Source organism: Uloborus diversus, chromosome 10 (genome assembly GCF_026930045.1).
Source record: "Uloborus diversus isolate 005 chromosome 10, Udiv.v.3.1, whole genome shotgun sequence".
Taxonomy (NCBI): Eukaryota; Metazoa; Arthropoda; class Arachnida; order Araneae; family Uloboridae; genus Uloborus; species Uloborus diversus.
In genome coordinates this window covers 122,176,876-122,203,242 of record NC_072740.1, presented here as the reverse complement: position 1 = coordinate 122,203,242, position 26,367 = coordinate 122,176,876, and the positions used below count along the sequence as shown (strand labels likewise).

At 32.5% G+C, this 26,367-nt stretch overlaps 1 protein-coding gene across 2 annotated transcripts; it reads right to left on the bottom strand.

Annotated features, from left to right (window-relative positions):
• Positions 1 to 818: 818 nt before the first annotated feature.
• Positions 819 to 26,301, bottom strand: LOC129231223 (uncharacterized). 2 transcript variants are annotated; one of them, XM_054865482.1, is made up of 4 exons: positions 26,198 to 26,301; positions 23,541 to 23,681; positions 12,869 to 13,022; positions 819 to 2,658 (listed from the first exon to the last, which is right to left on the bottom strand). In XM_054865482.1, the coding sequence occupies exons 1-4, from the start codon at positions 26,238 to 26,240 to the stop codon at positions 2,514 to 2,516; spliced, it is 483 nt and encodes a 160-aa protein (XP_054721457.1). In that variant the 5' UTR covers positions 26,241 to 26,301; the 3' UTR covers positions 819 to 2,513. The 2 variants fall into 2 exon arrangements, with proteins under 2 accessions (XP_054721457.1, XP_054721458.1); XM_054865483.1 differs by lacking the exon at positions 819 to 2,658 and adding an exon at positions 5,194 to 5,432.
• Between the last annotated feature and the right edge of the window lie 66 nt (positions 26,302 to 26,367).

Genomic DNA, 26,367 nt, shown 5'->3' with positions numbered 1-26,367 from the left:
TCACCAATCATGCTTTAAGTAAATGTTAAACATTATTTTGCGTTGACTCAGTGTGATAGAATAGAGGAGGGGGGGTTGCGGGCTTCCAAAGCATTGTAGGCCTTGGCCTCAATTTTAGTTAATCAGGCCCTGCAGTCACTGGCACTGGTCTAGTTTGTAAAATTCTGAGTGGTATCCATAAATATGGAAATAAATCTTTCATTTTTGTTTTCTTTATTAGTTTTTAAATTTTACTTTAAAGTGATTTTATTTTGAATTAGTTAATGATGTACAGCTCAAAATGAATTTTTCAAAGGGAGGGGGGGGGGTTGTGAATAAACCGTAAGCCCATGACATATAGAGGGTCAATAAATGCTCTGTATTTAATTTATTGTGTAAACAATTTGAAGTAATTTACTTGTGAATAAAATATTGATGTTCAATTCAAAGTAAGTTTTCTTGTTGTCGGAATTTCGGGGGTTGAAGGTGGGTGATTCAGCTAAAATATACAACTCTTCCTCTTCTGAAGATCAAAATAAGAGCACATTTGTTTTCAACAAACAACGGCAAACCACGCTGCGCTCCTATCCCCTTCGTTTCGACTCCTTTGGAACCGGTTCTATTGTAACCCAGGGACTGAATCTTGACGTTGTGCATGCTCCTCCTCTTTTTGTGTCACGTGAGCTTCGTTCCGTTTTTAGCTAATTTTATGCTGTAATTTTGAAGAATCCAAGTCGATTTTTTAAAAACTGAGTTCATTTTTGGGAGTTTTAAGTAGAAGACTATTCAAATCAATCAACGTTCCGCGATTACCAGAACCATGCAGGTTCCTCATTTTTGATCTTGTCAAAATAACAAAAAGACAATATGGACGGAATTCCTTTCAAACTAAAACACACTAAAAAATATCACCATACTCTAAGTATAAATGATTATCATGAAATAAATGCCTTATATTTAATATCAGTCAGCAAATATTTAATTTCATGTTTCAAAACAAATTTTAAACATTCCTGTTATTGCTCTATATTCTCTTCATTTAATGGACCACTGAGTGTAAACATTTTACTACTGCTGGCAAAACAAGAAAAATTGAAGACATATAAATATAAGATGCATTTAAAAAACATTATCTTGTCTGTAATACAAGGTGTGATCAGAAAGTACAGTGAATGAATTTGTACAGTAGCAACTGCTGAAGCTACGACTAAGTATATAATGTTATTAGTCCATTAGTGTGATGACACAAACAGCATCAAATTTGAACATGTTTGGACTTGTTAGTTAGCTGACAAAGGGAGGTTTGTTAATCATGTCTGTCATGCATCACGCATTTCAAGCTGATGAATTCAGTTCTGATTTTGGCTCAGGTGCATTAAATTGGTTTTTGACTCTTGATTTGAACCAAATTTTGAATTGGTGATTGCAGGATTGGCCAAACCTTGCAAAATCATCTGATTGGCAAGCTTTGGTCAAAAGAAATGTTCCTGTCTGTCGACATCCTCCTTACTCACCAGATTTAGCACCATGCAACTTCTAGCTCTTCCTAAAAGTTAAAACCGCTTAAAGGATACCATTCCTCATGTTGGAAATGCCACACTGATGAAGCTGAAAGCCCTGTGGAAAGACAAGACTCCTTCCAGAAATATTTCCATTCATTGATTTAGTGTTGCAATAATTATATTTCCAGCCAAGGACAGTAATTTGAAGGATAATAAGTCAAATTACAAAGTAGACTTATATCTTTTGAATACAAATTGTTCACCGTATTTTTGTCGCCAAAGCTACCAACAATAAAAGTTCAACCAAACAAAAAACAGTCGATTCCAGTTAATAGGACCACAATGGGACGGGACCTTTTTGGTCCTAATAAACGGCTGATCTGATTAAGCTAACAGGACCTGTATAATTTGACTGAACATGCTGTACACAAAACATATAAACACCCTTATGATTATTGTGAGCCTCATATGTACGGTAAAGCATACAAAGATGCTGTTTATGAGAATTTTCCAATGAAAAATAAATTAAAATAAAGCGAATAAACTTTATACACTTGTCCCAGACTGATACAGTGTTTGGTCTTCCTTTCAGTCAGTATGGATTCAACAACCAGAAATAACTAAAAATGTGAGTGAAAAAATAATTTCTAAAAGTACTAACCAGTCATTAAAAAATTCTAATAAAATGTAAATTCCTGTAAATATTGATGGGTTTAAACTGAAAATTACAAGGCACCATTATTAATTTTTACTGCACTAACTATTAAGTTCGTTTACCCGCTTGAAACTCCCTTCAAGTGGGCGATTTAAATTTTTTTTCCAATTTGTTCTCATGTTCCTTGGTTCGATTAAATGAATTTTTGGTCCCAATAAGTGAATAATATTAGACTCGGTTCTTTAAGACTTGGTCCGAATAAGCCACTGGTCCGATTAACAGGTGGTCCTATTAAGCGGATTCCACTGTAAATAATAAAAATAATAACAAATAAATAATTGGTGTATATTCCAAAGTAATTAAATTATCTACATAATTCAGAACAACCTTTGTAAAAAACACATTGCTATGAGAAAAAGAGCTTCCAAGATGAAACAAGCAACACCAGACTTCAATTTGTATCCATCATTACACCACTGATCGTACTCGCAGAAACAGTATGTGACTTCATCATAGTGTACACTACAATAAAGCAATAAATTAGTTAAAAGGTAGATAAAATGCAATATAAATTAAGGTTGACACTCTTGAAATTCAAATTAAAATAAGCTGTTATAGAACTCTTAGAATTGAATGTAAAAAAACGTTAAACATTTAAACCCTTTTTACAAGTTTTTATTTTGATAGACTAAAACAATAAATCAGGAAACACAACATCATGCATTTTTCATGCAACACTTGATTTAAATATCTACCTTTTTTAGTAATAATATAACTTTCAACTTTAAAAATAAGAACAGCTGTTGTCAATTCAAAAGGAAAAAAATGTTAAATTTGACTTTTAAATGGGAAGGAAGAGAATTGATAGTGGAAACCAAAATGAATGACAGCAAGAATTAAGGGGTGCATTGCGCTGTTATTTCAAAAGTACAGTCGAACCTCGTTAAACCGCCAACCTTAGTGAGAAACCGAAAGTTGAGGGGGGCGGTTTAACGAGTTTTCCTCAAACCTGCATAAATGTATGTTTTCATAAGGTATGTATTTTCCTTTCCAAATGAAGCTAAAAAATAACAGCCATCTGATTTCCAGCAGTGTGTCACGGCTCACGAACGGTTCTTAGGGCATTTTTTTTTTCTTTTTCCAAAACTTGAAAAGTATTTATCTATAACAATAAAGTGATGGCTTGTGAATCTGTGTTTATTCTTAAATTCACAATTTAGAATTTTTCTCTTCATGCTAAAGATTGTTTTCGGCATCTTAGCAGACGGAAGCAAGAAGGAACACGATGTTAGAATATTCATACAAACTTGTTTGCTGAATTCTGCACACGGTGTCCAATAACAAGTTAAGCCTCAGTACCCCCCCCCCCGATTTTCAGAACAGAAAAGGGGGTAAAGGATGAATGCTTTCGTAGCCAAGTTGTGAAATGTCAAAATAAAAAGCTTGAAAAAAGTGGGGGAGCAGATAAGATTCAGTTAAAATTCGTGGAGATGTTGGGAACAATGCTCATTGGCGACTGAGTGCAGCAGGGAGTGGATTAAACAGAAAAAGAGAGGAAAGCTGAACAACTTCATAGTAGCTAATGTAGCATTTGTGTGGGGCTTTAGGGGCAGGTATGATGATTTCCCTCAGTGGCTTCTCATGAACATTCACTCTCCCAAATGGCTTACCACAGAGTTTGAATTGCTTGACATGGTCTTTCAAGATAGCACATTAAACAGCAATATTATCATATTGAGTATGCAGTTTCCCTCAAAAATCAGTGGCGGACGGCGGTTTAAGGAGGGAATATGTATTGCATTCCTAAAGTTTTTTTTCACTACATTTCTCGGCAAACCAAGAGGGTGGTAGTTTTTCGGGAGGCTGTTTAATGAGGTTCGACTGTAATTCAAACCATTGCAGGAACAACTTTATTTAAAAAATTCTTATAAAATTTAAAAAAAAAAAAGCAAATAAAGTAAAGGCAAGAAAGATTGCATGTTAACTTAAAACGTATCTTTCTGAAAGTAATAAATAAAACACATTACAATTTTTTGCTCACTTTAAGTGAAAAGTAGGGGCTCATTCAAACATTTCAGAGTCCGACTTAGAGTTTGAATTGTCATCCGAATTGCACAAGTTATCTATTTTTAAGCTAAGAAATTCTTCATGTATAAGTAATTGCTCAATTTTTTTTTTTGTAATAGCTCTTTCATTAATTTCTAGTTCTTATTCTGTTTGTTTTGTCTTTCCTTGCATAATGTAACTGCTTCCAATTATAAGTTGTATACACTTATGTCCATAAGTTAAGGATACTGAAGTTCAGGCAAAGAAAGAGACAGACGCAAAGCAAATTGGACTTATTTGTAAAGTCTATTTATTAAACAAAATGTAAAGAGCAAAAAAGATACTATATGTTTCACATAATTAATAAAAATCACGATTTTTACTCCCTGGAGCAAATTTCAAAACAGAACTTCTTTACAAAAAACAGTATAACATGGTTGGTATGATGGTTATTACAGAGTATGTCTCCCGGACGATGTATCCGAGAAACTTGGTACAATGCCTAGGCATGCTGAGTATCTAATTGTCAATGTGATCTTGGGGAATAATACACCACTTATCAAGCAATGCTCCTGGAGGTTCCGGTAAACATGTGGGAGGGGGTTGACGGGCTGCAATTCGTCGGCCAAGCATACCCCACACATGCTCTATTGGATTCAAGACCGGTGAGTATGCTGGCCAATCCATATGGGCGATATCCTCCGATTGAAGGCATTTATCTATCATGTTTGTACGGTGAAGACGGGCATTGTCATAAATAAACAGAAATTCAGCACCCATGGCACCCCGAAACAAGCGTACATGTTGTTCCAGAATGACATCCCGATATATGTGGCCTGTCATCGTTACACTCTAAACATCACACAAGACCACTGTTGCAGTGTCCACAATGCATGCTCCCTACTCCAGGCTAATCGCAGAAGTAGAACACAACTGACAGGCCTACAAGCATAAGGACCAATGTTCCCTAAGCATCTGTACATGGTCTGCCTTGAAACTGTCTTACCGGTAGCAGAAGAGAGCTGACGAGACAGGTCTGATGCTGTGCTCGGTCTGTTTCTTTTGGCAGTAACTGCCAAATAATGGTCCTCATTCGGCGTTGTAACTTGAGGGCGACATGTGGTGTAACGTCTACTCACATTACCATCGTCTGGGAATTGTTGCCAAAGCCTGGAGATCACACTCTGGACGTTTCCAAGTTTCTCGAATACTCCAGCTGGGTACATCCACATTCCAGTCGTCCGATAATTCTACCACGTTATTGCAATGAAAGGCTTTTAAAGCATTTGTAAATAATTTTACTTCTTGGCCACCATTCATATATACCCCTCTCTTACACTTTCATCATTGTGACGTACTACCTGTGCCATCTGGTGGTTTCATGTGATTTGCATATTCTTCTTCAAGATGTGTGTGACAATTCTACAGGTGAAATTTTTGTTTTAGAGTTCAATTTCTGTGTGATTCTGAATTATCCTTCATTTATGGATATGAGTGTATTTGGCGCCAAAAAAAGCATTACTAAGAACGATGTATGACATATGTCGTCATACATAGTTTTCTTGGCAAAGCTTTTTTGGCGCCAACAGGAAAAAGTACCAAGGGGGATATATGACATTAGTTCCTTCCCATTGTACTTATACCCAATGTGCACGACAAAAACAGTTATTTAAATGAAATGAGCTGATGTGTGCATCACATGACTTACTTTTACTCCAATTTAATGTAATTTCTTCATTACTGGCAATTATAATGTTATTCAATAGTTTACTCTCTAAATATCACCAACAGTGGCCAAATTGAAATCAGATTTAAAAAAAAAATTAAAAAAATCGCCAAATTAGTCACCAAGTTGGCAACAAAACTAGGCGATCAAAAGACTGGTAATATATCGCCAAGTGTCTGCTAAATTATAACACCACTTGATTTTACTTCGAGATTAACAATGATTTCCCCCCAAAAAGGGGCAAAAGACCCCTTTAGAAACACCCGAATGCAACCATAAGGGAAGGTGCACAACTCGACTCCACTAGGAGTTTATGTACCAAATTTCAACTTTCTACGATATATCGTACTTGAGTTATGCGACATACATATGCACGTACATACAGACGTCATGAGAAAACTTGTTATAATTAACTCGGGAATCGTCAAAATGGATATTGCGCGTGTCTATACGTTTTAAGGCACTTATCCACGTGTGGTCGAGTAGAAAAATAAAACTCAACATTCATTCGGGGGGTGAGTAAAATGGAAATTAAGGTCCATTTTTGAGTGAAATTTTTTCACGAATACAATACTTCCTTTTTTGTAAAAAGAAGTGAAAACATTTAGGTATCCCACACTTGGCCTAAAGTTTATAACTTTCTTCAAAAAATTGCTTTCTTTTGATACATATTTTTTTAAACTTAAGGTAAATTTTATGAAATTATCAAGCTGAAAAATATTAACAATACAGTAGATAATAAGTGTTAAATAGAAATTCTTGCTCTCCTGCAATATTTAAGTCTCCCACATAGTACTCAAAGATATGCATTTTTTTCAAGTGTAAGTTAAATTTTTCATTTTAAATATATTATTTTTTATTATTCATTTGAAAATGTTGATCTGGAAATGTGTTCGCTATTAATTTTTGAACTTGATGTTTTATTTAAATTTGTATGTAATTTTTTAAATGACAAAAAGAAAAAAAATCAATTTTTTGAAGGAAATGTGGGATATTTAAATGTTTTTAAATTTGAATAAATGTGTTTGCGGAACATGGGAGGTATAGGCGCAACGTTTTAGCAACAGAAATTTTGATTTTCTAAAAGGTTTTCTTTTTCGATTTGGCCTAGCATACAAGTGCTATTTTACACTTTCAGACACAAGTCAGCATGGATTACTGTTGTTCAAATTATATGAAACTTTTTTTACAATTGTTTTGACATAAAGGAAAAATATAAGAGGGTATGCGACTTGAAAAATCGCCTTTCATTTTTTGTGAGTCACCCTAGTGTGTATGCTTTTTAACAGACTTCAAAAAGGAGGCGGTTATCAGTTCATACCGTATGTATGTTTTTTTTTGTTTGTCCACTCATAGCGTCTCACCTAGTGAACCGATTTTGATGATTCTTTTTTTAATGGATAGAGGATGGCTCAACTTAGGTCCCATTACTTTGTTTGACCATATTTGTTCTTTAGAAAAAAAGTTATGGACAAAAAACAGTAAATTTCCCTATTAAATGATTAAAATGATATTGTAGCGAAGTTCGCACTTTTCATCCATGGATAACGGTGGCTCAGTGGTAGAATTCTCGTCCCCCACACGAGCAACCCGGGTTCAAATCCCGACTAGGACAAAGTGAATTTTGCTAAAATTTCGTTTCTACTGTTTCCCGTATTTTCTCGAATGTTCTATTAATTTCTGTATCTTTTCAAGTCTGGAAAATTCCAGCACTTTTTCAAGTTGTATATAAGGAGATGTAACGTTCATTCGTGGTTCTGAATTAAGATCTCGAGTTGAGACTAACGAGTATTCGCTTCATTTGGTTTTCAAATTTTCTTCGCTATCTTCATCTACGCGACAATATGAAACTCATTGTTATAAAAGTTTGGTGACATATAACTGTAACATTAATAGTAATTGTAATGATAATTTTGAATAAAGGCTTTTCTAAAGCAATACAGTGATATAGAGGCGCACTTCTTACTAGGTAACTTCTTACTTTTACTGAAATATCTACATTTACACTAAAAAGAATGAAATAAAAAAATTTTGGAAAAAAAATAGAACCGACTTCAAAATTGCTCTAAAAAGTGAAAAATAATTTTATTCTTTAAACACCATCGATAATACTTTTAAACATAATTTTTGAAGTTGGCGCAAAAACAAAATAAAATCCATTGTAACCATGCTTCGTTCATATTTTTATCAAAAAATCATCCAAAGTTAGGAACGAAACATTTATATCGTTACTCAAATATGCTGTCATCAATGCGTAATGCATGTGGTAGTGAAGAAACTGGACGTGGTTAAATTTATACTTGTAGTTGAGTTATGGCTGTGAATGATTTTATCGATCGTTTTTGCGCCAACTTCAAAAATTATGTTTAAAAGTATTATCGATGGTGTTTAAAGAATAAAATTATTTTTCACTTTTTAGAGCAATTTTGAAGTCGGTTCTATTTTTTTTCCAAAATTTTTTATTTATTTATTCTTTGAAAAGTAGCGAACTAGTGAACATTTCAAAAGTAGTTTGTAGTTGCTACATTAAAAAAAAAAATAGTTGCAGTTAACTATATTTGTAACAAAGTAGTTGTAGTGCACTACCAAAAAAAATGTAGTTTTTCCAGCCACTGATGGAAGTGCTATTGATCTTTTAAGATATTGCATACACTACTATCGCTTTAACTCAATTTTCAGATTATCTACGAATTTTCTTATCCGCAGTTAGTGTACCACCCTATTCCATGGATAATCGGGAGTTTACTGTAGTTCTTTTTTCTCAAAAATGTTTGTAATATTAATGATGTCATCGACTCTCTCTTTCATGAAATTATTTTAAGAATTTATAACTGTTAATTTGATGTATTTGAACTTTTAAAAATTTATTTATTTTCTGTTGGGCTTTGTTTCACCCCCTCCATTTTTTTCAGTTTCTTTGGCTGCCTGGGAAAAAAATGGTTTCTTCTGGAAGAAACTCAATCCTACTTGCAGCTTACATTAATTTGTTCAATTTGTAGAAGAAAAATATCACATGAATAGAGATTTAAAATTTCCGGAAATTTTGAAGTGGTGGGAAAAAAATGGTTTTTTTACCAAAATTTTTTTTTTGGGAAAAATGGAAAATTTGATTTTTTTATGAATTAAATTTGGGTTTTTTAATAGCTCTGTGTTTCTTGTAACATACATAGCCGTGTCCAAGGGAAGGGTTTTAGGGGTTAAACCCCTCCCATTGAGAAAAAAATAATAAACCAAAAGAAAATTTATAGCTGACTTTTATAGCTTTAATGTGAAAGTTTGTGTGCAACGCTTCAAAAAACCCTTTCTCTCTGTAGTTTTTCTGTAATTTAAGAATGTTAGAGCTTTACCAGCTGAAATAACATTTTGGAAAAACTATTATGGCTGAACCACTGAATGATTTGTCAACACAAAGCATTAACAGCGTTAATATTGCTTTAAAAGGCTATGATGAATGCGGTAATGTGTTGCAGCTATAAAGATGCATTGATTGTATTTAGTAATGTAATTTGCATCGACCATAAGCTCTTTCTTATTTAGTTTATTAAGCATTATTCCAGAATATGAAACCTAATGTACATGCTACATTATAAAAAATCTGTGGACAGTTTTTAATACTAATTGCAATATACTGCATAATAAACATAAATAGATTAGATTTAAAAAGAAACAAACAAGGTTAGATTTAAAAGATGTAAAATGAAGGAATACTGCTGCTATTTGCGCAGCCAAAATTATTCTTCTGGGGCGGGGGTGGGGGATGGTACAGTAGTCTACAGGTCTATAAATGCCATGCTGGGATTAGTAATTTAACATAAAACCAAAGTTTGTAGTGAATTGAACTCTTAATCCCCCCACCCCGCTTTAAAACCCCTCCCTTTATGAAAACCTGGACACGGGCCTGGTAACATATAAAGGGTTAACCATTAAAAAATATATGCTATCCACACATCTTTTTCTGCTTGACAGAAATATACATAAAGGTCAGATTAATTATAAAAAAAAAAAAACTTTTTGTTTTATAACTGTGAGCTTTCATGGTCAAACACCAGAAGTCGTCATTCAACCAATAATATTGGGTAATGTGTATCTAATCATTTCAATTATATTTTCTATTTTACATTGCCTTTGAAACTTGAAATATTAATTGAAATTTTTGACTTTCAAACATGATTTTTTTTTTTTTTTTTGAAAGAAAAATAATATAGTGTAACTTTACTGTCTGAAAATGAAAGCTATTGAGTTTTGATTTTTTTCTAATCCAGTCTAAGTTCAAATCAAAACTAAATTGGTCTTTCTTAAGCTGAACCAAAACTCAAACTGGAGTTTTAGTTTATTCATATGGCCATGCTAAGAACAGTAGTAAAAGTAGTCATACAGCACTTTTGAACGAAACTGAGTTATTACAACCAAGTTGTTCTCTGTTTCGTATTTTACTTGATAAATAAAATGTTTTAGGGTCATTTGATCAAGAACTATTTTTTTGAAAAATTCTAAAAAAAGAAAAAGACATCTGAATCGAATATAAGGAAGAGTCAAACTTTGAAACACAGTATCTCAGCTTGAGCCCTACTGCAGATTCCACTTTTTTGCTTAGCACAGCAGTATACAGGGTGTAGCAAAAAAAGTTAGACAAAAATTGTATCATCGAATGGAAGAAAGGTAATTTAATTTTAATGAGTGTTTTATTTATTTTTGTTTCCCACTTTATTAGAAAATAAGTTACAATATATTTCCTAGTTTATGTATTGTTTTTCGGTTTTCTTACAATTTTAAGCAAAATAACTGCTATTTTAAGTTGTTTAACCAAGTAGAACGACAGTTTGTTTTTCTTGTTGTGCCTCTGCAAACAGTAATTGAAACAGTATGCCATCTCAAGTGGCTTGGAAATGATAGTCGATGACCGGAAAGTGTACAAAAACGAACAGTGAACATTTCAGTTAATAGTCAGGTTATCCAAAGGTGAGTTCAATGAAGTTCTTGAGTTTCCACGAGAGAAGTCGTTCGTACGATGGGAATTTGTGCCCGAAAAGTGCAACTAAGCGAAAAAACAGCTGAAACAGAAGTTTTACGAGTTCTAAAAAGTTCAGGCATTTGTATGACTCCAAAGATGCCAGAAACATTTGAGACGGGCTTCAAGTTCACGCTGGAAGAAATACCTTTCACTGATTTACCATTCAACCAGCTCATATCCCCCAGAACAATAAGATTTGGTCTGTAGACATGGCGAGTACCTTAGAAAATATTAAATATCTCTGAAGTCAGGCTTGGTCTGTGATGGAATCATCACAAGCGACAAAAAATCTCTAGTTTTTTGTGGATGAGGGCCGTAAAATGAATCAAGAAGTGAACCGACATTTTAGAAGTTATTGTACTTCTGTGGGCCTTAGAGCAATTCAGCAATGTAGACTGGACATTTTCCTTAAACTTCACACTGATTCATATGGCCAAAAAGACAAGAGTGGTTTTAAGGCATATTGATTTTCACACGGTAATCATCTTTTGAGTGGACGCTCTACTCGCTAGACTTCAATCCCATTTATTACACTGTATGGTCTATTTTAGAGTCAAAGGTCTACCCTAAACTACACAAAAGTTTGAACTCCCTAAAATAATTGCTTTAAAGGGAATAGGATTGATTAAAGGACTTGCGGCCCTTGAATGAAAATTTTAATAAGCAGTTGTATCTCTGTATTGCTGCAAAAGGCTGCCAGTTTGAAAACAATTAAATTTATTGATTGCTAAAGGTCTTCTCATATTATTATTTTTTTTATTTTGTTAATTTATTAATTTTTAATAATGTTTCATGGAAGATTGCTTGCCCGGGTTTTTTTTCTTCCGCACCCTGTACATATGGTTCACACAGTCAGCAGAAACATAGTTTTGTGATTAAAGTTATGCTTGTTTGTTTTATGAAGAAGGAAAATAAATTCTTCACTAAGGATATTGGTTTAAGCTTTTTTGCAAAAAGTATTATCAAACATTTTTTGATCCTTATGCAAATTATATTATCATACAACAACTGGCATTAAAGTTACAGTGTTTTAATATACGGGGGGGGGGGATAGCATCAGAATTTAAGTGTGAGAAATTTCTAATAACTTTTTGCTGAAAATTTCAATGAAAACTTCCTGAAAAGTTGAAAAAAATTCATTTTTTTCCGCAATAAAAATAAACCCCTTCAGAAAAAAAACGTTTTTTTCCCCCATTTTTTTGGACTATTTTCATCTCTACACAACATGAAACAATGCTCCAAATAATTACAGGACTGAACTTGCGAAAAAATGTAAGCTAACTTAGAAAAATTACGAGGCAACAAAATTTTAGTTTCTGCTCTATAAACTTAACTACCTGACAAATAATGGTACAAATAGCAAAACATTTTGCAGATGCATACCTCTAGTACCACTTTTTGTAATTTGCACACCACACAACATAGTTTTTTTTTTTTTTTCACATTTTTAAGTTTGACAATTCCAAATGTTTGAAATTAATTCAGTTTTTTGAGCACAGTTATTCTACTACTTTGAACTTGCAAATAATCTAATTTTGTATAGTTATAATCTACCACTATACATGAAAAGCAAAAAAAAAAAAAACCTTTTGGCAAAATATAAAATAAAAAACAACATTAAAAGCACAAAATAGCTGCACATAATTGTAATTGCTTACAAGGGAGCTATTTTTTAATGCAAAATAAATAAATGTAAGAAAATTATGCCAGAAAAGACATCCATCAAATCTGTTTATGTAATTTTATACTTCTTGACTTTTTTTTTTTTTTTTTGAATTTTATCAGCTTAAATATATTGTCACCTCAGAGCAACAGTAAGACATCTTAGTGTTATTCCTGGGGTTAGATATCTTACTGTTGCTCTGAGGCGACGATATATTAACAGGGCTACTAAATTTTTAACTTTCAAATTAGAAATTTAATTGTATATCAGCTATGTAAGTAATTACTTTTTGATTTCAAGCTGTGAAATGTGATTTTCAACATATACAGCAAGCTTAGGTTGCTCAGCAGCTTTTCTACAGCCATCATATCTGTCAGCAGGAATATCTTTTTTTTGACTTTCCAAATTGGATAAACAATCTCTGGTAATGAACTTATCAACTGAAAAAAAGATATATATATATTATTATTATTAATAGTACAAAAGTTTACCACATGTGGGTGATGACAAAATATTCTCCTCTGAATATGCGAAACTAATTTATACAGTGAAATCCCATTACAATGAGCTTCAAGGGACTGCAAATTTTGTTTGTTGTAATGGATTTCAAACAGCATAATGGAAATTAAATCAGGACAGAATAGTTATTTCATTGAAACTTATTTTGCTGTAATGGGATTTCATTGTAATTACCACACAGTAATTTGCTAATAATTAGGAAACAAAGATAAGATATGGCATACTGTTCAGATAACTTTAATATGATTTGCAAACTAATTCGATTGTATACTTCATGCTTGCAAAATTTTTCATTTACTATTTTAATTTTTTTGATTGAAGATCAATTTGAAGGCAGTTTTTGATAAGATTAGAGTTCTTTCATATTTTTACAATAATATATGAATTTACAATAGGTGCTGCCTTATGTGATCACTTTGGGACAGATATAATTTGATAACAATAACCGAAAAGAACCCAGCAGAGGCAGCGATGATTTGCTCAATTAAGCAGCACTTTAACAACTGCAAATATCTGAACTAAATGCAGTTTTAAATTATAAATTACTAAATTAGCAGATCGGAAATATATGAATCATAAAAGGGAAAATTAAAATATGCAATTTTTAAGCACTTAATAATAGGTGAAACAAACTATGACTCAAAACCAAAAAAAAAAGTCTTTCAATGTTGTTTAAATTGTCTTGTTTCAGTAAATTGTTCATGAAACCTTCCTGTTTACGTATTGTTCAAGAAAATCATCAGCAGTGCCTCAGGTTACTTCTGCTCTATGCTAAGATCTGAATAATGAGGATTATAAATCTCTTTTAGACTTAAAAGTAACACTGTGTCAACAATAATTTTATTTCAACCAATATATAAGTAGGTTAATACCATATTTTCCTGTGTATTATACACAGCGGCGTATAATCCGCAGGTCCTAAAATCGAGCTGAAGGGAAAAAAAATCTTGTATAATTCACAAATAATACAATGCAAAAAAAAAAAGTTCTGATTTAACACAATTTTAGCAACTAAATTTAAAACATGAAGTAATAACTTCTAAGGTACAGTAGACTCTCTATTCTGAACACTCATGGGACCGAACGAAAGTATTCAGATTATGAGGGTATTTATTATAAAGGGAGACTGGAAGTATGCATATGTGTATTCCGTAGGGTTAATGGGACTAAGTTCAGCACTGAACTATAACCAGTTTTTGAGATAGAGGTGCTGGACCTAAACTCTTGAATTTCTCTCTTAATGTAAAAAGTTATTTGTAAAATTCAACTATGAAATATTACAATACAGTTATCGCCACAATACCTGTGAAAAAAGAGTAATTTAATTTTTTTTTGCATTGGGTATTCTTGTGCGAGATATGTTTTATCATCCAATTGTTCAAGTGAAAAGGTTTCCAGGTGATTCTCAGCCACATATTGCTTGTCGATAATTGTACTTTACAGGTCTTGAATATTACTTGATACAATTGGTTGGATTCTTGAAATTTGCAGTTCAGTGGCTGAAACTTTAGGCTCATATTTCTCAGCTGAATGATTTTATGTAATGCAGCAATATTCGCACACAAAAATAATTTTTCTTCCTCTTCTCTTCATCTTAATGCTCTTCAATCATTGAATAAAATTGTGAAGGTGTTTCAGGTTTTCCAATTTGATTCATAGGAATTCCTGAGTACTGATTGTGAACATGTTTAGTATATAGAGAGATAATAACTGAAGGGGTTTAAAAGTAGCATTCATAATACTTATGTGTTCATATTATAAGGTGTTCAGAGTACAGACAGGTCAGCCCATGCTAAGCGAGACTATCAAAATGTGTTTAGAATATCAGGGTGTACATATAGAGAGTCAACTGTGTATTCAAAGTTAATGTAAAAATAATCTAAAAAATAATGATTTATTCTCGAAATTGTCATTATAGTAAGCTAATTACTTAAAGACAAAGAGTCAAGAAAGGAGCAAATGGTTTAATCTTGTGCAAAAGAAAGCCTTCTTCCTTTACTGTATGTTGTTTTATTTACATAGTCTGAATTGCATAAGAACATTCAAGCTAAGTAAAATAAACAACATACAGGCAGAATAATGCTTTCTATTGGCGAATCCTGCTGTAAATATTGAGGTTCAATGCTTTGGTGTTGAGAAAAAAAAAGCACAGATAATTTGAGGCAGCGTATGATTTGCACCTCATTAATTTTACTTTTTGAACAGATAATCCATGCATTATACACAGGAAAATAAGGTACTTGAATTTTGAAATTGCTTTTTCAAAGTTTTGCAACACATCGTAACCTTATAGCAACAGTAGGATATCTCAGTGTTATTTCTGGAATTAGATGTCTTAGTGTTGCTCTGAGGCGATGATATTTTTTTAACCAAATTAAAAATGAATATTTTGAACAAACAAATACTTTTAACAATATTTCATCTCATTTGACAAATCTAAATTGAATTCCCTTAAACTGTAAGTAGGATTCCAGTTTTTTTTTAAAACTTTTTACTACTTTTTGCTTTTTTGAATCAGAACTGTTTAGAACAAACTTGATTCATATAGGCGTCATTGTACTCAGAGTAGGACTTTGTTCTATAAATGTTTTATTAATTAAATAGTAATTATTCTTGTGCTAGTGTTTTAAAGAATTATATTAAAATTGAAAAACCTTAGATCGTGGTATTATTTCTTTAAATGATCTTTATACACAATATTGAAATGCTTCTATAATCCCCCGTAGAAAGTTCTCAAATTGTTAGCTTCAATTTTGCATTTATGCTCTTTATATGTGTTTATGTGGCAGTCCTATTCTTTTCATTTCGTTTTGTTAAAACTTTGTATTTGCCGATTTGTATTTACTGGGATCTCTAGGAATTAAGTATAAATCCTGATAATACTCAAGTAGGAAAATCTTATGATTTACCAAGAACCACAGTAAAGTAAAAATATAAATCATCTGTGCACACAACTTACATGGCTTTGGTTTTTAATCATGTATCCATAAAAGTTAATTTTTCATTATTTTTTCTGAAAATTTTTAAGATAACCAATGTTTAATATTGATATTAGTAAAAGATTATCGAACCATACACATATCTGTAGCAAATTTATCTGCACAGCAGTGAATGTACCTGTGAACAGCATGCACCTGTGTCTGTATTATCTTGCTATGCCAAGAACCCTAAGAAAACATCCTAATTGGAGAAACAACAGGGTGCTATAAAATGCTTATTAAGGAAAGAGAGCTTTCCTCTGATGACTTTTCATACAAAAGCTCACATTTCTTTGGATTGAAAAAGGTGTTCCTTGTAAAAACAAAACACGTGTTTGCAGTAATTTGCACATCAAAACGTTGGTAAATCATTCATGTTTTACTTGGTAATGTTTTGATTTTTACTTCAAATTTTCTTTTAAAGTTTTTTCTTTCATTTAGTAAATAATTATGTTTATTGTTCACATAATTTTCTGGTGGTTTCGAACAAAATTTTCAAAATTGATACCTTTTTCAACAAAAAAAAAAAAAGCATTGCTATAGAAAGAAATTTATACCAATTTAACTGAATTTCCATGAAAAAGTGTAAGGAAGGGGGGGGGGGAGGCTCCCTAAAGTTTGCCAGGGACGTTAGACAGCATAGGTATGACACTGCCTATGTTTGAACATGTGATTACATAAAAGAACATTACCCTTAATCAAGGATATTGGGCTACACAGTTAGAGAATACATATGGAACAATACATTTGTAAAAGAACAATTTTGCTCTTTGAAACCAAGGTATAACATTTAAAATGTCAGTAATCCAACGTTATTAAGCACAAAACTTGCAAATGATTGCAGACACGTGTTTCGGTGTTACAAGGAACACCTTTTTCAATGCAAAGAAGTGTGAGCTTTTGGATGAAAAGTCATCCGAGAAAAGCAACACGGTGGAACAGGAGGTAGTATAAATATCAAAAAATAGAAATTAAACAAAAACAAAAAAGATAAAATGACACACGGAGACAAAATTTATTATATAATTCCACCAGGAAAAAACCGTTAAGTAATAAATTTTAAAAGAAAACCCATAAACAATGCAAAAAGTCCAAAAATGAAACCACTCTGAATAAATTAGCAATAAATTTACCAGCGGGAAAAACTATGTATGGAAGCAATGTATCAAATGGAGAAATGCAGAAAAAACAGAGTGAAGGATAAACATATTGGAATTAGTTAATCACAAAACGAAATAAGAAAGCAAAAAATGAAAAAATAAAAGTAAGAAATGTGCGACGTTTACATAAAAATAATAGAAAATCTAAACCAATTTTAACAAAGGAGTCCACACAGAGGAAAAATAGGGAATTGCAGTAAGATCGTTAACTAAATTAGAACGGTTCCTCAGGATGTGAAAAGATTCCCAAAAATCAAGATCCAACGAATTGGGGCATTTTTGGATAATTTGATAAGAGTTAAAATCAAAAGAGTGATTCGATTCCCAACAGTGTTGAGCAATACTGGATTTATTCAGCTGTTGTTTTCTCACATAGCTTTGATGTTCTTTTAACCGAAATTTCAAAGAACGGCGGGTCTGTCCGATGTATCCGAGTCCGCAATTGCAAACAATTTTATAGATCCCACAGCAATTAAGAGGGTGAATAGAATCTTTAAGAGAAGAGAAAGAAAGTTTATTAATAGGAGAAAATACCACTTGGAATTGGAATCGCTTCAGAATTTTAGCAACCTGAAAACTGATACCAGGGAAGAAAGGCAGAACAACTAAATTCTTAGTGTTAAAAGTTCTATTAAGAACAACATTTTGAGATTTTTTGCAAAGTTTTTTATAAATGGAATCAACTAAGGTGGGCGGATAATCTCTATCAACAGCCACAGCTCTTATATAGTTAAGTTCCGCATTAAGAAGCTCAGGTGAAGAACAAATATTCATTGCACGATAAACATATGTGTTGAAAGCTGAATATTTTTGATTAGGAGGGTGAGACGATAATCTATGTGGGGGTAAGGAAACAGCAAAAGGTTTACGATAAACCGTAGTTTCAAAACCGGACTCAGTTCGAGAAACGAGAACATCCAGAAATGGAAGGCAATTATTCTGTTCTTTTTCACAAGAGAATTGAATATGAGGATCAATGGAATTTAAAATGGATAAAGCATCATCAATGCTTAGTTGACCGTGGTTCATAAGAACAAAACAGTCATCAACATAGCGAACATAGAATTGAAACTGTAGTTTCTGAAACAACTTGACCTCAAAGTAATGCATGTAAATATCACTAAGGATGGGGCTAAGTGGGTTTCCCATTGCCAAACCATCCAACATAGTATAAAATTTACCATTAAAAACAAAGGAACTTTGCCTTAGACAAGTATGAGTAAGGAAAACTAAATCCTCAATTTCCTTAGAGGTAAAATGAAATTCAGACAGTCTACTCTGAAGGCATAACAATGAACCCTCGACCGGAACGTTCGTAAATAATGAGTTCACATCAAAAGAAACCATAAAAGAATTATTTGGAACGCAATTCTGAATTTTTTTGACAAACTCGATAGAATTTTTTACAGTGAATACATTATTACACATAAGAGGAGAAAACACAGAGACTAAATATTTTGCAAGTTTATAAGAAGCCGTACCAATATTGGAAACAATCGGTCTGAAAGGAATGCCAGCTTTATGTACCTTGGGTAAAGCATAAAATCTAGCGCAATTAGCAATAGAAGGAATAACAGAGCGTTTAACATTTATTGGAATAGACTGAACAGACTTGACAGCCGAAGAAATAGTCTTTAACTCATTTTCACTAGGATCTTTAGAAATCTCTAAGTATGGACCAGAAGAAATCAAATCATTAGTTTTGTCAACATAAGATGATTTGTCAAGAACAACAATTTGACCACCCTTGTCAGCTTTAGTAACAACAATATCTGAATTAGAAGTTAAATTCTTTACAGTACGCCGAACTGTATTAGTAAAGACGGGATTGGAAATTCTAGAATTAAAGTTCACATTAGAAGCAATAAGATGCCTAACGCAATCTTTTTGATTGGATGATAAGGCACTAAATTTAAAAGCTTTCTCAATAGGAGCAATAAGCTTAGAAAAAGAAGGTTTGCTGGCCAGAGCAAAGTTATCATTGCATTTTAGAGCATTAATTTGAGAACTATTTAAAGGAACACTTGAAATATTAACGACAACATTTTTATTTACCACTGGTAAATTTTCCGAAGGAACAACTTTCGAATTTCTACTAAGTTTAGCTAATTTCTTTTTCAAAACAACTTGATGATTCTCCGTAGAACGAAGGGTTCTAGACCAAGAAGTTCTATCAACATAATCAAAATCAGAAATAGAATTTGAAATAGAGAGATGCAAATCATAGAGTTCACGTTCAATAAACGAGAGGCGTTTCCTAGTTTCTTGGATCGAAGCTCTAAGTAGAGCCAATTTCGACCGAAAAATAACTTTATCAATTTTTACAGAACGTGGTAAGTTACATTTCAAAGAAATAAAATTCGGAATAACTTTCCTGCGCCTACATTCTTGAAGAAATTTTAAGTGGTTCAAAAAGCGAAACTTCTTAATACGAAGATTGCAAAACCTATTGATTTGAGACATTCCAAAAACAAAATAACAAAGTACATAAGAACAAATTATTATCAAAAATACAAATCAAATTAAAACAGTAACAAGGCAAAAATGAAGCAAAATTCAAAACTACCAAATACAACAAATGCAACCAAAATTCAAGGCAAGAAGAAAGAAAAAAGAAAGTAGAATGCAAACGTACGGCCCGTTTAAGCCAACTAAATAAAGAATAAATACCTTTGTGCTGAAAAATTTAAAATGTCAGTAATCCAACGTTATTAAGCACAAAACTTGCAAATGATTGCAGACACGTGTTTCGGTGTTACAAGGAACACCTTTTTCAATGCAAAGAAGTGTGAGCTTTTGGATGAAAAGTCATCCGAGAAAAGCAACACGGTGGAACAGGAGGTAGTATAAATATCAAAAAATAGAAATTAAACAAAAACAAAAAAGATAAAATGACACACGGAGACAAAATTTATTATATAATTCCACCAGGAAAAAACCGTTAAGTAATAAATTTTAAAAGAAAACCCATAAACAATGCAAAAAGTCCAAAAATGAAACCACTCTGAATAAATTAGCAATAAATTTACCAGCGGGAAAAACTATGTATGGAAGCAATGTATCAAATGGAGAAATGCAGAAAAAACAGAGTGAAGGATAAACATATTGGAATTAGTTAATCACAAAACGAAATAAGAAAGCAAAAAATGAAAAAATAAAAGTAAGAAATGTGCGACGTTTACATAAAAATAATAGAAAATCTAAACCAATTTTAACAAAGGAGTCCACACAGAGGAAAAATAGGGAATTGCAGTAAGATCGTTAACTAAATTAGAACGGTTCCTCAGGATGTGAAAAGATTCCCAAAAATCAAGATCCAACGAATTGGGGCATTTTTGGATAATTTGATAAGAGTTAAAATCAAAAGAGTGATTTGATTCCCAACAGTGTTGAGCAATACTGGATTTATTCAGCTGTTGTTTTCTCACATAGCTTTGATGTTCTTTTAACCGAAATTTCAAAGAACGGCGGGTCTGTCCGATGTATCCGAGTCCGCAATTGCAAACAATTTTATAGATCCCACAGCAATTAAGAGGGTGAATAGAATCTTTAAGAGAAGAGAAAGAAAGTTTATTAATAGGAGAAAATACCACTTGGAATTGGAATCGCTTCAGAATTTTAGCAACCTGAAACCTGATACCAGGGAAGAAAGGCAGAACAACTAAATTCTTAGTGTTAAAAGTTCTATTAAGAACAACATTTTGAGATTTTTTGCAAAGTTTTTTATAAATGGAATCAACTAAGGTGGGCGGATAATCTCTATCAACAGCCACAGCTCTTATATAGTTAAGTTCCGCATTAAGAAGCTCAGGTGAAGAACAAATATTCATTGCACGATAAACATATGTGTTGAAAGCTGAATATTTTTGATTAGGAGGGTGAGACGATAATCTATGTGGGGGTAAGGAAACAGCAAAAGGTTTACGATAAACCGTAGTTTCAAAACCGGACTCAGTTCGAGAAACGAGAACATCCAGAAATGGAAGGCAATTATTCTGTTCTTTTTCACAAGAGAATTGAATATGAGGATCAATGGAATTTAAAATGGATAAAGCATCATCAGTGCTTAGTTGACCGTGGTTCATAAGAACAAAACAGTCATCAACATAGCGAACATAGAATTGAAACTGTAGTTTCTGAAACAACTTGACCTCAAAGTAATGCATGTAAATATCACTAAGGATGGGGCTAAGTGGGTTTCCCATTGCCAAACCATCCAACATAGTATAAAATTTACCATTAAAAACAAAGGAACTTTGCCTTAGACAAGTATGAGTAAGGAAAACTAAATCCTCAATTTCCTTAGAGGTAAAATGAAATTCAGACAGTCTACTCTGAAGGCATAACAATGAACCCTCGACCGGAACGTTCGTAAATAATGAGTTCACATCAAAAGAAACCATAAAAGAATTATTTGGAACGCAATTCTGAATTTTTTTGACAAACTCGATAGAATTTTTTACAGTGAATACATTATTACACATAAGAGGAGAAAACACAGAGACTAAATATTTTGCAAGTTTATAAGAAGCCGTACCAATATTGGAAACAATCGGTCTGAAAGGAATGCCAGCTTTATGTACCTTGGGTAAAGCATAAAATCTAGCGCAATTAGCAATAGAAGGAATAACAGAGCGTTTAACATTTATTGGAATAGACTGAACAGACTTGACAGCCGAAGAAATAGTCTTTAACTCATTTTCACTAGGATCTTTAGAAATCTCTAAGTATGGACCAGAAGAAATCAAATCATTAGTTTTGTCAACATAAGATGATTTGTCAAGAACAACAATTTGACCACCCTTGTCAGCTTTAGTAACAACAATATCTGAATTAGAAGTTAAATTCTTTACAGTACGCCGAACTGTATTAGTAAAGACGGGATTGGAAATTCTAGAATTAAAGTTCACATTAGAAGCAATAAGATGCCTAACGCAATCTTTTTGATTGGATGATAAGGCACTAAATTTAAAAGCTTTCTCAATAGGAGCAATAAGCTTAGAAAAAGAAGGTTTGCTGGCCAGAGCAAAGTTATCATTGCATTTTAGAGCATTAATTTGAGAACTATTTAAAGGAACACTTGAAATATTAACGACAACATTTTTATTTACCACTGGTAAATTTTCCGAAGGAACAACTTTCGAATTTCTACTAAGTTTAGCTAATTTCTTTTTCAAAACAACTTGATGATTCTCCGTAGAACGAAGGGTTCTAGACCAAGAAGTTCTATCAACATAATCAAAATCAGAAATAGAATTTGAAATAGAGAGATGCAAATCATAGAGTTCACGTTCAATAAACGAGAGGCGTTTCCTAGTTTCTTGGATCGAAGCTCTAAGTAGAGCCAATTTCGACCGAAAAATAACTTTATCAATTTTTACAGAACGTGGTAAGTTACATTTCAAAGAAATAAAATTCGGAATAACTTTCCTGCGCCTACATTCTTGAAGAAATTTTAAGTGGTTCAAAAAGCGAAACTTCTTAATACGAAGATTGCAAAACCTATTGATTTGAGACATTCCAAAAACAAAATAACAAAGTACATAAGAACAAATTATTATCAAAAATACAAATCAAATTAAAACAGTAACAAGGCAAAAATGAAGCAAAATTCAAAACTACCAAATACAACAAATGCAACCAAAATTCAAGGCAAGAAGAAAGAAAAAAGAAAGTAGAATGCAAACGTACGGCCCGTTTAAGCCAACTAAATAAAGAATAAATACCTTTGTGCTGAAAAATTTAAAATGTCAGTAATCCAACGTTATTAAGCACAAAACTTGCAAACATATTAATTTTGTTTTTCAAAACAACCAGTCTCTGGCATTCTGATGTTATGAATTTCTGAGAAGTTGTATTTTGAAGGCCAAGGACTAATGTAAGAACCTTATTAATCCGGACTAATAGGGGATCCAGATCGCCCAAATTAATGAAAGTACGGATTAAACAAAATAACTTATAAATTGAGCCAAGGTACATAAACTATTGTACACAGTAAAAATTATATTTTGAATTCTGGAGAACAAAACATATAAAACTTTGTCAGAGAAAATTACAAAATATGGCCTACAAAAATACATTATTGCTCTAACTCGTCGTTTATTTATTCTACATCTAAATGGCTGTCCGGATTAAGCAAGGTCCAGTTTTATAGGGTCTAGATTAATGAGGTTTTATTGTATCAACCTTTCTTCTGATGACATGATGCCTCTGGTAAAAAATGTTGTATTGCACCACATTCAAAAGGGTTCAAAATTTTGTTGTCTAGTTCCCAGCTAAAAATATGATAGAAAAAACGTACCTCCTTTTCTTTCAATCACCTTGACACATTTATCATCATCTCTAGGACATGTGATTGCACCATGTATTCGCCAGTCAACATAAAACTCTTCGCAGCCTGGTTGCGAGCTTACACAACTATAGCACCATAATTCACATGAAACTACGAGAAAATGCATTAAAAAGTTAGAAATATCAAATGTAAGAAATATAAATATATAATACTAGTTGACCCGAGTGAAGTATTTGCGCACAAAATGTTTTCCCTCAGCTTCAAAAAAATATTCATAGGTCTCAGTCACGTGCCTGAACTTAGCAGAAAAAGCAAATGCAAATCTGGCAAAGTTATTTAAAGTCTCTGGCTTGCTTGGCTAGGGCACAGTATCTGGAATGGTATTGTAATATAAAACTTGCGATTGTTCCGAGAAGGGACTTTTTAATCCAGTAGAAAACTAATTATCCGGGAAGTTCGGGATCATTGCTATCCTGGATATCCGAATTTCCCCGTTTTCTGGATCGCTAAAAAGCGCTATTGGCCGATTGTTTATAAAACTCAAATTACTATAGTAAATGATAATACATATTAAAATAAGAAGAAAACAGTTCAGAAATGCTTATCAATATCGAAACATTAAAAACTACTGGAGAGAGAATAATGTAAGCAACAAAAAAGATAAATTATCCATAAGACCTGAGATCTTCACATTCATTTTAAAAAGGAAAAAAAAAACACTTTTCGATGCTTTAAAACGAAAGGGCAAGAAACAAGTTTTTCAACGTAAATGTGCGATTTTTCTACTCTAGTGTATGAAAGAATATGTTTTCAGGAACGCATTTTTTTTTAAATTAAATTTTTCCTACAGGTTTGGTGTTTGCAATTACTGTAATTAGTGATAACTATTGCCTTTGCATTAAGTTCATACCAATTAGAAATTTGATTAATGAGTCTTGCATTTAACAATTTCTAGATTCCACCATAAACTATCCAAAAAATTCGCGAATCTGGTTTTCGGCGTTTCCCTCCTTTTGCGACGTCACTTACGCTCTAAACGGTTTTAATTAGAGACCATTCAATAAAATATTGCATTAGAATGTGACACTAATTTCTTTGGTTTTCAGTTGAAATAAAACACGAAAACTTCAGACTTGAGTGTACTTTTTAATTCAAGAAAATATTTCGGAAATTGTGCCCCGCGTTAAGGATAGCCCTTTAAAATTCGTTTTTTGTAAACATTTTCCCTTATATAGATAAGAAATATGGTATTTATTAAGAAACCGCTCCAGAATGAGCAATAGATATTTCTGCATGGAAAAAGTTCGTTTTTGCGATTTTTTAAATGATTCGTTTTTGGGAATACAATTTCTTTAATCTGCTGCTTTTATTCTGAACTAATATGAATAAAATAAAGGTTTTTTATTTTTTACTTCCTTTTCAAGGATCCTATTATTATCATTTAAAAAACAAGGTCCTATTTACTAGCAATTAACTGTACAAAAAGTTTGCAAATAAAGAATTTGGATCTTACTGCACTTTTAGAAATGGTCAACTATTTGTTATTAAAGCTAAAAAAGTTGCACTAAATTCGGGATGCTAAAAGAAACATCAATGGGAAATGCCGCATTGAACGATAAATTACTCAAATGAAAAAGCAATCTGGAAATGAGGTGTCCTAGCTGAGAGCTTTGTAAAAAATAGAACTTTGTTGGAATCTGGTCTATTACTTTAAAAGTATTAAAAGAGTAGGGTTACATTTTCCCGATCTCAAACACCTAAATTTCCAATGTTTAATTTAACAATATTTAATTATATATTTTTATTCATAATGATATTTTTAGGATGCATTACGCTGCTAAGTCTTTTTTCCCCTTTACTTTTATCAGAAATTAAGCTGAAAATGGATAGGGGAGCACTCCTAAACTTCTCACCCTTATATTGCCAAAGATCCCCGAAAATTTACCATGGACCCTCTATTTCTGGATGAATTTTATACTGTAATGAAATTGATGTTGCTAATACCTAGATTTATTAAGGACTTCCACCTAAACCAGAAGCTTCATTTTCTCTCTCTGTATTTAAAATGAGTTTAAAAAATCAATTACATTTCATTGCACTCTGTAATTTTTTGACCTCACGAGTCTTGTCTGGCCTCTTCATTAAGAATGACATCACTGTACCAAATACCCGAAATTAAAAAAAAAAAAAAGGAAAGAGTAGAATATAAATGTAATCCTTGAACTATTAAGTTTCTTCAATGTGTACAAAATTATAGTTGCTGAAAAAGAGCTTTTTGCTTTTAGTGCTATTTAAATCGTAACAATGATGAGTTTAAAAATAAATTCGGTTTGGATTAGCGGGGTTCTACGGTAACTTTTTGGAATGGCATGTTACCTGAAGTGTTTATAACTAGAAAAGATTGACAGCTAAATCAAAAGGGGTTGTAACTTTTAAACTAAACAACAAGAATAGTTCAAAACTGGCAATATATTGATTTGTTGGTTCGAATAGATGAGCCACTTATTTAATTTAATGCTTGAGAACTTGAGATCAACGATGAAAAACAAACAACTACAAAACGATTCCTGAAAATAAAGCTGCGTGATGTATTTATTAAGGAAAAATTGGAAGCAGAAAATTGATCACACGTCGATAAGGTTAGGTGATCTTTCACGTTTACTTACTTGTCGAAAATAACAGTGTTAGAAGGAAAAATAACATAAACATTTTAAAAGATCAATTACAGCACAGCGCAATGTTTTGTTTTGAATACATGTACAACCACGCCTTCCTTCGCCTCTTGTGTGATGCCAGATTTCTGAACGTTAAAATCGAGTGGCTAAAATCTGAGACC

Coding starts and splice junctions, on each gene's coding strand:
- LOC129231223 (XM_054865482.1), bottom strand. CDS start 26,240: ATGTTTATGTTATTTTTCCTTCTAACACTGTTATTTTCGACAA. Junction 23,682..26,197: donor AACACTGTTATTTTCGACAA/GTAAGTAAACGT, acceptor ATTTTCTCGTAG/TTTCATGTGAATTATGGTGC. Junction 2,659..12,868: donor TCACAGCTTGAAATCAAAAA/GTAATTACTTAC, acceptor GCTTTATTGTAG/TGTACACTATGATGAAGTCA.